This window comes from Anser cygnoides, chromosome 9 (genome assembly GCF_040182565.1).
Source record: "Anser cygnoides isolate HZ-2024a breed goose chromosome 9, Taihu_goose_T2T_genome, whole genome shotgun sequence".
Lineage (NCBI taxonomy): Eukaryota > Metazoa > Chordata > Aves > Anseriformes > Anatidae > Anser > Anser cygnoides.
In genome coordinates, this window is record NC_089881.1 from 22100021 (window position 1) to 22112768 (window position 12748).

Here is a 12748-nt window from a genome sequence, read left to right on the forward strand (position 1 = left end):
GTGGAGGCTGTGGGTGCTGACCCAGGGAGGGCTCCACTGGGAGCTCGGGGAGCACCAGCCCCGAGCCAGGGTGACCACAGGGCATGGCACGGAGCAGGTCTCCGAATTCGGGTGATATCTGACTCGATTTGGGCTCTTGGGTGCAACGAGCACCCAAAGCCATAGGGAGACAGCCGTGCTGCAGCCAGCCCAGCCCAGTCCCACTTGTGATCTGGAGAGACCCTGGGGCAGCGGGGTATTTCAGAAGGGTGGAAGCAGGTATCCCAGCCGTGATCCTTTAAAAACCTGAGGAGTTTAGTGTTCTTTGTGCTTACTCCAAAATCTCCCCTCTGCCACGCCAGCACCGATCCAGTCCCACACTTGGCACCTCCTCTCTCCGCACACTGCGGGTTGCAATTTTACGTCTTCGCTGCGGCTGCTCTGGGATTGTTTTGCTTTGCTTTTTTTCCTCCCCTCCTTGAAATAAAGCATCTTCCTTCCTCTGAGCAGCTTGCCTGGAGCCCTTCAGGGATCGGATCTGGGGTCAGCAGCGGGTACCCAGTGACCCTGGGCAGAGCACGGGGAGGGCAGGGAGACGAGTGCCACTTCCAGCCCCACTGAGTCCCTTCTGCATGGCAGTGCATCCCCAGCCCTGCATGCCTAAAGGTGCCAAGCTGCAGCCCAAAACAGCAAAAAAAACAAACAAACAAGTGATGCCTGGAAGGGCTCACTCCCCTTAGAGTCCTGCACCAGCACAGCTTCATCGCAGCACCAACTCCCTGCTGGAAAACAAGCCCTCTGACACCACTCAGGCCATCCTCCCTCCTCCTGCTGCACTGACAGGGTTTTCTGAGCCTTCCCCTCCATTTGCAGGGCAGTGTCGCAGCGGGATCCTGCTCCGAGGGCTCCCTCGCCGCCAGCCCCGGGGTTAACGGGCGCACAATCCACAATCCCAGCCGCCTGCACAAGCTGGCACGTCCCCGCGCTGCCCCGGCCCGCGGCACCCGCACATCAATGGCAGCACTGACGGCGTCCCCGCGGCGCACACAACAACCGACTGTGCCCTGCCCCTGATGTAATGGCCACAAGTGTCCCACGGCTGGCACACACATTGTGTGTGCTGCAGGGCACGGCGGGCAGGAGAAGCCGTGCTCAAGGCTGCCCAGGCTCAAAGGCAGATGCTTCCATGGCTGTCCTCCTCCTCCTCTCCTTTTAAATGCTCCCGTCCTGGCACGGTGAGGCATGGAGCTACAGCATCCTTGGCAGTGGTGGGATTGTCCAACAGAAGCAGACCGAGACGAGCAGACAGACCCCAACCCACCACAACTTGACCTGCAGCCTTGTTTTCAAATTCTTCCCCACCACCCCAAAGCGCTAGGTCGGAGCTCTCCTCCTCTCCTGCTCCACGCAGCAGCCCCTGGCCATTGCTCTTTCCCTGGGCCTGAAGCCCAGCTCACACCAGTTATCTGAACTGCGATAACGTCCCTGGGAACAGATGGGATTCGGTATCAACGTAATTAAATTGCTACAGCCTCTAGTAAGGACAGAGCTAGATCTCCATCTTATAGTTTTAATCAAAGAGAGTGACGACCACAGATCGGACTCTTATTTTAGCTCAGAGCATGATGCCTTGTGGACTTCAGCACGTCCAGGCAGTGCTGGGGCTGTACTTCCACTGTCCCGGTGGGTTTCTAACTCTCCCAGATGTAGGGAGTACCATGAACCCCTACCCTGGTGCAAGCCACAATCAGGAACATTGAAAGAACCATACAGGAGGTTACTCGGGTTTTAAATGTTCCCCCAAAACAAGAGGCACACTGAACTCCACAGCAAAATCTCTTGTCCTGAATTGCTTAAAAAAAAAAAAAAAAAAAAAAAACACTTCAAAATCATTGGGAAATCTTTGTCATGGAAAAGCCAGCTATGGAAACACACAGGAAGGAAGGAAAAAGAGAAGGCAGCGTTTGCAGATACTCTGTTATTTATTGTACAGTATTTCACTTAAAGTACAAAGGCATCATCAGTACTCACCAGAATTGTGCTGTAACAGGTGCATTACGTTGAGTTAAAAACGTGCTACTTTAATGATGCAGGACAGAACATAAACTTGTGGGAGAAAAGCAAAGATTTTTTAAAAATGTAAAAATACCTTTTTAGTAAGTGATCTGTACAAAGGAAAGAAAAAAGAGAAGGAAAAAAAAAAAAAACCAAAACACCATGAGAATGCAGAGATTAGAGCCCTCAAAGTCATTTGAAACTATGTACAGAGGCACTGTTATTTACCGTGTGGTTAGGACTTTGGGTTCTGCTTCCTTCATACTGATGACCGGGGGAGCGCAGGAAATACTGTTACTAAAATGATCAAATCCGTACAAAAGTATTTACAGAGAAAGGCAGAAAAACTTCCCTACTCTTCCGAAAGAGAAACATTTGCCTGGTTGGAGGGTTGCAGCCTTCCTCCCTGCCCTCCCACCCGCACCTTGCCAAATTGCAGTGACCTTGAACAGGGGAAAGCAAAGAGCTGCTGGAGGCCTCTCAACAGCAGGGAAGCGTCTCTCTCGTGTCTGTTTTGTTGCTTTAAACTCTCCTATAACCAGGTGAGCTAGGCAGTAAAAGAAAACCCCTAAACCCCACCTGAAGGCCCCGGACCATCCGAGCCATCCCGGCTGCGGGAAGATGGGGCAGGTGGCGAGGACGAAACAGGCAGGAGGGAGGGGTTGGGCTGGCCGGGGCGTCCTTTCTAGAGAAGGGCTGGGACAACGCAGGTGGGGACGGGAACGCTTGGAACCGCCGGGCAGTGGGGCTGCTTTTCTAAGGTCTTCCCCCAGGGGCCTGGCAGCGGCGCCTGCCAGGAGAAGCGAGCGCAGTGCGTGCAGTGCCAGCAGCCAACGCGCCCGGCGGCGGCCGTGGAGGTGCCGGGGACCCTCACACGTGGGCGCTCTTAGCGTGGGTTGGGGAGCTGGAGCCCGAGGCGTAGTAGAAGCGGTTTTCGCCGAAGGTCTGGGCGTCCCCCGAGCAGCAGACGATGACGCAGCCACCGAAGAGGCAGAGGGCAGAGCCGATCCAGCCCGTGTACAGCGAGTAGCCGAAGCTCATGATGGTGGTCTCGCGGTGGGCGCAGACGGGGAACCAGATGGTGGCAACGACGCCGCACATGGCTGGGGAGACAGGAGGGGAGAGTCACCGCAGGCCCGGCCCCACGCTGACCGCGGGCACACCAGGGGCGCCCAGAAAGCATCCGTCGGCCCCTGGCATCCCGAGACAGACCCACAAGGTGCAGCTGTTGCTCTGATAACTCTGTGCAGCTTGGCTTTAACCTCCTGCAGCTCGTTTCGGCCCCAGAGCACAGAGAGGAAGCCTGTCCCCGGGCCTGCGCAGTCCCCACGGTGGGACTCAGCATCGCTCCTGGTTTGGGTGCTCCCAGAGCAGGAGGCGGCGTGGGGAGGCCTGAGCTGGGCAGAGGTCGAGAGGGAACAGCAGTCTCCCCCCGACACCAACAAACAAGAAAAACCACTGCTGCATGACACAACCTGGTACCTTACACGGGAAATGGATTTCTTCCCTAGAACAAGGGAACAGGGTGAGGAGTGAAAGTCAGCCCTGAAGGGGACGCTCTGGAGAGCTGCAGATTTAGGACCACAAAAAGCCAAACACACCGATAAGAGAGTAAAACGTGGGTCTCAGAGTTAACTCCTCTAAATCACTATTTCTGCATGAGCCCACGTGCTACAGCTTCAGCCCACATCAGTCAGCATCGCTGCAGTTGTTCTAACTGAATGGCCACAAACATTTACGAAATATCCCAGTGCTTAGCAAGACAGAGCAGGGTTCACAAAATACAGGCAGAAAATGGGCAGGAGTAAAAGGAGCATCAGTGCAGGGTGCTGGCTTTTTGTTTGCTTGTTTTATGGAGTAGGAAACATCTCCCAAATCTGGAAAGCAAATTCCTCTTCCCTATGGAGAATTTCTCTTGTCAAGTGGTCTGACAAACCCAGCAAGGCTTCCCAGAAACCTGTTGAAATGAATAGAAATGGGGCCTTATCCGGAGGGAACATGGTATTCAACCCACAGTCTACAAAGCAGGTCAAAAAATGACTGAGGACTTCAAGTTTTGCTCAGATTTTTCCGTGAGAAGCAGGAAGGCTGCTGGGCAGGTGGCGTGTGAGGTAGATGCCCTCCGGACAGTGAAGTGTTCGAATTCAGGACTTCGCAGGCAGCCAGGCTGGAGAGCACAGCGCTTTCCGTGCGTGGTGTGCTCAGAGCACAGAGAAAATACATGCCCTGCATCCTGCTCGTGTCACACCGCTCCTCGCCCTCAGCGAGGGTCCTTCCTCCATCCTGCAAAGCCCCCGCGTGCAACAGGAGCGGCTGTGTTAACCAGCTCACAGGAGCAGGTCTTAAAACAATACTCCTTTATGGCCGGTACATCTGACAAGAATTAATCCGTCAATATTTACTTGCCTCCGGGACAAGCTGTGCAGGACTCCATCCTTGTGGCTATCAGAGAATCAGAGCAAAACAATAACAGGACTGTGGCAGCGGTACAGATTTCCACCGACCGCGTTAAAAGATAGCTGGGGGCGGTGTCAAAAAGTTAAGGTTGCAAGAGGGGAAAAAAAAGGGGTGAGAGAAAAAATAAAATTGTTTAGTTAGAGCAGAGAACAAACCATAGCTCCTGGCCGGTATAGCAGAAAACCCATCCCCAATAGCTGCAGTTATTATGAGAAAAAATATTTTCTTATGGAAAAGAGGAGAACATTGGAGGATGCTAATAAAGCCAGCAATAATTTTGGGCCTTCTCAAAGCAAGGACCCTGTGGCTTTGGAAGGAATTTTTGGAGAAGGCAGGGAGGGGAGAAGAGCCGTTCTGCGTGGGGATCAGTCCTGCTCCCAGCTCGTGAGCCTCCAGTGCTTTAAAACAAAAATGTATCAGATGAGAATCTGCAAAGCATTCTGATGGGCTCCAGACAAAAAGCGCCTTTGTTGTCCAAAAGGACACAATCATCTTTTCTTTCTCTGTCAGCAGTAAATATATATATATATTTACGTCCATAGAATATAAGAGCCTTATCTTTTCCAGCCCTCCCCCCGAGACGGGACCGAAGAAAACACTTGCGCTGGGCTGAGAAGAGCTCTCAGGGATGCTCGGACAATAGCAGCTCTTGTGCATATGGATCAGCCACATGTGAAAGCACGTTATTTTAATGCTGACAATAGTAGGAAGCTGAAACACCAGCCAAGGGCTCTGCAGGGGTGGGTTTGGCCTCTCTGCCTCTGGAGGCTACCAGCTGCTGTCAGTTACCAGCAGTCCCAGTTGCCAGGAGGAGGATTGCCCCGAGACAGCGCTGGGTTTCATCGCTCCGCGTGGATTGGGCACGGTAAATCCTCCTCCGAGGTGTGCAAAGGATGGTCTGGAACTGCGATATTTCATTCAGGTGCTGGGCACAAATTTCGGACTAGCATCACAGAGAAAAACTGAAGAAAAGCTGTTTTGCCAAGGAACCCAAAAGAATTGCAAAAGGCATTGTAGGGCATGTTTCAGTGCACTTTATGATAGGCTCCCTACAAGGAGGAGCTGTTTGAGTAGGAGCTGTTGCTACTTCTCTTTTGTGCTAATGCTGAGAGCCTCTGCCTCTCCCTAAAAGAGAAGGAGTACAGATAGCACAGCTGTTGTTGTCAACACAGTCCAGCAGAAAATAAGAGAAGGCCTGCAAACAGAAGAAATGCTTCTTATTAGGCCAGCTAGGTTAGCTGGAAAAAGAGGCATGTGTTGGGGCACATGCATACTGGAAAGCTCGCCTGCTTTTTGGAGCTCGAGCCTCATGAAAGCCTCTACCTACTGGGGTCACCCATCGCCATCAGCCCACGGGGCCATCAGCAGGCCTGAGTCCTTTTTGGCAATGCTCTTGCTCAATCCATTGAGCTGAATCTCTTAATATCGGGCATTATAGGCATGGTTTAATTAGCCGGTGGAAGCACACATGGACAGAAGGTGGGGAGGATAGAGCACTACAGCCCCGGCTCAAGGGACTGTGAGTCCCTGCCAAATTCCCTGACAGTAAGTTACAAGTTATCTGCAGAAGAAAGAATGCTTCTCTTTCATGGCTGAATTTAATTATCCTGAGTTGCCAACTCGAAGTCAAGATTTCTTTTTCAAAGCAGTTGGTCTTGCAGAATGAAATAACGGATATGCGACTTTTTGTTTCTCTTTTAAAGGCAGGCTTTTTATCTTGATATCTATGGTTGTACAAATAAATCTCATGAAGTCATTCCAGCTAAATAACATCACAGAACAGCACGGTATCCACTGAGAGTGTTGGAGTTCATGGTCTGGCCTCCAAAAGTGCAAAGCCCTGTGCACAGCACAGCAGTTGTTCAGTGGACCACACGCAGGTCTATGTATTTGCTCTGATGCCGGCTTTCGCTTCTACCTGAGCCACCTGCCCACCTGGGAACGCAGTACGTTTTGAGGCTCAAGCCACAGTTTGAGTGTTGCAGTGTAAAGCGATTTATTGGTAGGACTTGATGATCTTGAAGGTCTTTTCCAGCCTAAGTGGTTCAATGATTCTGTGATTTCTTCTAGGGGGAACAGTGTGGTTTACAAAGGTCTTTTAAGCTTTCCAAAAGACAAAAAAAAAAAAAAAAAAAACACTTTCAAACCTTGGCTTTCCTGGGGTAGAGTTCTCTGAGAGAAAGAGAAAAAATTTCCAGAAAATTTCCATTTCCAGAAAAAAAAAAAAAAACCATCAATATCATTTATTTAGTACACAATAGTTAATATGGTCACTTTGTTGTGGTAATTCCCAATAACTCACATATTTTCCATCTGGTTTTCAGTCTCTCAGGTCCCTCACTTCCCCTAGGAAAATCACCGCTTGGGTACCAGCAAGGGGTCCCCTGAATTAGTATCAACAACACAGGATGGGCCCGGGTTTTTCCATCAACACTAGCGTACGAAATGTTTTCATACCAGCTCAGAGCAAACCACTGCTGATGGTTGTTTTCAGCAATAAATCAATTCTCTTGGTCAGATAGGATCAAGCAAAGACATAAATACATCAGCAGGCAGGATAGGAGGGTGTGCACACATGTTGCACTCTGCAGCCTGCTATTATCAGTGGACAGAAAAATCAATGGAATATCTGAGCCCATTGTTTTCCTGGCAAGTTTTCAACTATTTTTTTTTTTTTTTGGTTCCACGCTGTGTTTCAACCCCTTCTTTCCTTTTTAATGGTTACAGTGATAAACTGCCATCCCCTCCCTGAGCAACAAGCGGTGTTTTACCGTGGGGCCAACTTCCACGGTCACATCCCCGCTCTCAATATATCTGCTATGTTTGTGAGTGTTTTAGGATTTGATTTCTTTTAGCCAGACCTCTGGGATCTGGGTTTGACTTAGAGGAGAAGGATGGAGCCCTTCAGGTTGGATAGCAAACACTGAAAACCACAAGTGAGGGTTCAGTGGCCAGAGAATAAATAAGAACAGTCTAGGACTTAGTGACTTTTAAGTCAGTATTCTGCATTTTGAGGCCTGATACTCATACTTATTAAATGCTCTGGAATGGTAACACCTCATTTTTCAAACAACAGATCATTGATCAGCTTAAATAATGTCAAAGTCCCCCGAGCTCTGTACATTACTCTCCTTCCAAAGACACAGTCTCGCTAATCAGACTGGAAAAAAAATAAGTGTTTGTAAAAATAAATATGGGTTTGGGCTGGTTATATTTTCTGAAAAGTTTAAGAGCAAAAGGAACACATTAATTCTTTATCTGTAATCTGACAAAAAGAGCATTACTGTAACTGTGACTAAAACACCTTTGGGTGGTGCAGTTAGGGTGGTGTGGTGCCCAGCTCCCAGGACCTGGGGCTGCCCCTGCCCAGCTCACGCAGGACACCAGTGGTGTGAGCAAATCCCTTCTGCTGCAGATGCTCCACAACTCACAGGGGTGAAAACAGTGAGAAGACCAAATCTGACCCAAAGGGCATCTGTCTGCCAGGGTCTCTGTAAATACCCACTTGCCATTCTCACAGGATCTGCTTAGTGGGAAAGCCCGTTCTGAGGCGGAGAGGAGCCGTGCGGCTGAGCCTGGCGTGCTGGTGGCCTCACTTCTGCTCCTCCAGCTTGTGGGGCACTGCAGCTCCTCTCCTTCATGCTCTTACATCTGTTCTCCCCACCGGCATTACACCACAGCAGGAGCAGGTCAGGAGGTGTCACACCAGATCCCAAAACCCCTGGTCCACCACCAGTTGTTCCTGTATAACTCAATATTGGCACAGCAATTTGTTTGCCACATCAGCTGGTCCTGTAAACCTGTTGCCCTTCTGCTGTAACCCTGTTGCTGCCCTTCAGCAAAGCAGATTTTGGGGCAATGCTCTCAGCTCCACATCTGCAGCCGTGCTAAATGGGGCCGATCTACAGCACAGTTCTCCTTGACCGAAACCAAAAATTCACAGTTGTCTGCTACAAAATGCAGCTCTGCTGGCACTCCCCCACTTCCCAGGACTAAGATATCAGGCAGAGCAGACTCCTCCATCTCTAAAATTTCATCCACAACAAGAAAAAACACTTTATTTCTCTGCCAAGACCAAATCTGTGACTCAACGTTTCAGGCCAACGATCAGGGCCATGCTCCCACAGCTCTCCTGCGTGGCTGCTCCTGACCGGGATGTCCTGAACAGGCCCTGTCGAGCTGGTGGTAGGATTTCCAACTGTGGCAAGTGCAATGGCACATTGGTTTCACTCTCACTGTGCTTTCGCTTAGGTTTCAGACATACTGACTCGTCCTAAATGCTTCCCACCACTGCCTGCCTCATGGGCTCTTCCCCAGCCGGGTACATGCAGGCAGCAGCTCCCCAAGCTGCAGCACCGAATACCTCTTTCATGGCAGCTATATGCGGTGCCCACTTGAAAAAAATAAGGAGAAGAAGAAGAAAAGACGAGGATGATGTCAGCGCTGGCTGCCAGCGAGCAGCAGAGCCGCACAAAGAGGCCACTTTCCCTCTCCCCTCCTCCTCTGCCAAACAAACGGGTAAAAACAAGGCACCGCAGCCTGTTGCTGAGATGACGAGGCCTCAAGAACATGCAGGTGTTGCGTGGAGGACAATGAGCTCCACAGTCTGAGCTGCTCAAAACAATGTCCTCCGCGGGCCCCGAGGACGGGAAGAAATTCCCTGGGGAACTCGGAGGTCGGGGGCAAGGCTGGCAGGAGGCAGGGGGACACCTCCGTGTTCTCCCCCCTGATGTCCCCGCAGAAAAGCACCCCCTGACTCGTGAGCTTCTCCTCCCACAGGGCTCAGCCAACTTTGCCCGGTGCTCCCCTTGCTCATGCCTTTGGTCGGAGCACTTGAGGCCCAGCCCGGCCTAACCTGGCCCGCTTGGAGGCTTGGAGGCGGCACCACGCAGCACCACGCGCGCCTTACCCAGGAGGATGATGAGGATTCCTCCCAGCTGGGAGCGGCGGTACTTGGCGGCTCCGGGCTCGTGGCCCATGCGGATGCAGGGCAAGACCGTTATCAGCAGGAAGATGGCAGGAAGGCCCAGGACGGAGGCGGCGATCATCAGTGCTCGACACGCTTGGACGTACCCTGTTGGTGAGGCAAGGAAATGGGATTTTGATTATTCGGCTTAAGAGGAAGAAAACTTTGGGTGAAGGTTCCCGCCTGATGAGCTCAGAACACGTGCATGGAGCATTGGAGACAGGTTCAAGCCATTGTGTGAATAAATATTGACAGTGAGACCGCAGTACCGTGGTTAGTGCACGAACAGGGTGGTCATGCTCAAAATTTTCCATGGCGTAAGGAGCACTGCCCAGAAAACACAAAGCCTTCCCAGCAAGATGTGGAGACATCATGGAGCTGGGAAATAGGGGAAGGGACAGCAAAGGAAACAGGGAGGAAGGAGTTTTCCTGAATCTCTTCAGCCTTGATTAAATAACTAGAATTTAAAGACTCGGAGATCAGCTTCCTACCACCAGACGAGGTCCGCAGTCAGGCAGAGGAGGGCTGCAGAGCTGAAGACCCCGCACTGAAACACGCAGGTCTGTCAGATACTGCCACCAGGGGTTGCTGAGGACCGGGGAAAAGGAGGGGCAGCAACCAGGGTCACGCACCGGGAGTCCAGCTGACCACCGGCACAGACAGAGGAAGAGAAATAACTGCACTTTGCAGAGTTATTTGAGCTCTCACAGCCAAAGCCAAGCTATTCATCTGGGCCCCTCTGGACATCGCGGGTTCCCCTGGCCTTCCGTCAGTCACCACTGCGCCCTTCCTGTCCCCTGCAGCAGCAGCAGACGGCACAAGGCCGTGAGGGACAACAGGGGCTGTTCAGGGCAGGCTATTTCTACTGGTCTGTAAGGGACTGTGTCAGAACATACTGAGTTCTGAGTACATACAGCTCTCGGGACAGCCCCCACAGAGTGACAGTGCTGGCTCTCTTTCCCCTCCTGTTAACAAGAAGAAGCTGCCACACGCAGACACGGTGTTTTGTGATGCCTCAAAGAATAGCAGCAAAAGAAGGCCTCAAGCAAATCCCACCAACACATGGATAAGCGAGCGGCAATGAGGATTTCACTCTTCCTGAAAAGGCAGAGCCCAGGTATAACAAACATTTCATTGATTTTTCCGCAGGAAACTGAACAGAAAAGGTTCTCTGAGGGGCTAAGGGCAGAAAATGAGAAAACAAAGAAGATGGCAATGCCCAGTGTGGTTTCTGTGTAATCGATCTCTATCAAACATGCACACAAACACACCAGTTTAAGGACTTGGCTCAGTCAATGAAAGACTCTAAATACAATTCAGTGAGCAGGCAGAGCAAGGATGAATTCCTCTCGTGGACAGCTATGGGTCTCAGATGAGTTACAAGCAGAAGAATCTTGCTTTGTGATCTGTTTCTGCTGAAAAGAAACATTGCTTTCTGTTGATGAAAGACTTATTCACTTATTTATTAAATTTCATTCAATACTGTTTCTTCTGGGCAAGCTTTTTCTCTCTATTCTGTGCTGTATCATGCAGAACAGTAGTAGCTATAAGGAAAGTAAATCTACTAAAATATAAGTATGCATGCACGGAAAGGAAGAATAGGAGCTGGTCTGAGAGATTTAAAATTGCTGAACACTGTGTAATACTGACTAGGCATTGTATCAGAGAGTATTTCAGAAATAATCTTTCTAACAGCTGTGAAATTATTTCCACAACAGTTTAAACAAATAAATAAGGAAAAATGAATGCAAGCTACAAGGAATGGTTATTTCTGCCCTGTCAGATTTGGAAGGGGCACCTCTGAAATTCTTGATGAGGTGTAATCTAAAATGTAGCAGAACAAAGAAACACCACAGAGTTAACAGTAATTTAAATAGGTAAAATCATTAGGTAAAATAATTAACTGAACTTACAGGGACAGGATCACACAAAGACGGGTTTAGTTAGCTCAAAAGATGTAGTAACACTCATGAAACACCTTGCTTAATGCTTGCTTTGCAGTAAACTAGATGAAAATTACTATATGATTAGAAAGTATCATGACAAATTAAGTGTAGTTATATCTCTTTACTGTGTAAAAGCTCTGTCTTGTGTTAGAAGATACCCAAAGGACAAGACCGTCAAGACCAATGACAACCTTTCAGAAGATTAAAAGCCATAGCAGCATTAATAATAGATGTCAAAAGATTAATTATACTCAAAATCATTTCAAGGAATAGATCCTTAACATTTGTAACAGTTCATCATCATCTCAAAGCGAAACTCAAAATACTCTCTTAGATCTCAATATACTATACATGTTTTGTGATACAACTTGGAAATGAGACGTGAAAGGAACAGCGAGTGTTTATTAAGGGCAATGATTGATAGCATTAAGTGGATTTGAATAGCCAGAGATAACACATCATACCTAGGCACGATTAAAACCAGGTAGAACTTAATGGGTATCATGTTAAGGGCTATCACTCAAATTCCTTAGCATACTTAATGGACCGTCTCCCGGGCTGGTGAAGTAGAAGGAGCTTCGCCAGCATTTCACCCCACGGCAGGACCGCACGGAGCAGCGCCTCGGGGCAGGAGGGACGAGGGCACGGATGGGGACACGTACCTGGCAGGATGAGGATGTCCACGAGGGGCTTGCAGTGATAGAGGCCTGTCGCCATGACGCAGTCTGCCCACAGCCCCTTGGACCCCAGCTCGTCCATTTTCCTGCAGGTGGTAATGGTGTAGCCGCATGTCACCACCCAGTCGTTGGTGGCGGTCGCCACCACCACCCCGATCCACCCTATGAAACTGCAGACAAATCCAGCCAGGTGCAGGCAGGTGGCCACCATGTCGACGACGCCCTGGTCTCACGAGCTGGACCCGAGAGCAGAGGCAAAGCTTTGGCAGAGCCGGCTGCGGAGCTCTGCGGGGCAGGGCAGGATGCGTGCTGCTGGGACCTGCCGCCAGCTGGGAGCGGGAGGGACTGGACTTTGGTGGGAAGAGGTCCCCCAGCACACACATCTGCCTCTGCCCAGCTCCCTCCCTGGGAGGGGTCAGAGCTGCCTCCAGCCCCACGGCGCATGGGAGGAGCGAGGGGGGAGCCCCAACTTCTGCCAGCTCATCGCAGGGAGCTGGAGGAGGAGGAGGAGGATGCGGACAGGGGATGCAGAATCGCCTCCGACGGTGCTCAGGCGACAAAACAGGCGACTTTCTTCACGTGCAAGCAGCCTGGCTGCTGAAAATTCAGGCTCGAGATAAAAACCGAAGCAGTGCTTTTGAGCTGAAGACAAACGATCACACTTCTGT

The 12748-nt window shown here is 50.4% G+C and overlaps 1 protein-coding gene across 1 annotated transcript; it reads right to left on the reverse strand.

The window, feature by feature from the left end:
* Positions 1 to 1942: 1942 nt before the first annotated feature.
* On the reverse strand, positions 1943 to 12494 carry CLDN11 (claudin 11). The gene is made up of 3 exons (XM_013174715.3): positions 12066 to 12494; positions 9401 to 9565; positions 1943 to 3137 (listed from the first exon to the last, which is right to left on the reverse strand). The coding sequence occupies exons 1-3, from the start codon at positions 12289 to 12291 to the stop codon at positions 2905 to 2907; spliced, it is 624 nt and encodes a 207-aa protein (XP_013030169.2). The 5' UTR covers positions 12292 to 12494; the 3' UTR covers positions 1943 to 2904.
* Positions 12495 to 12748: the final 254 nt, after the last annotated feature.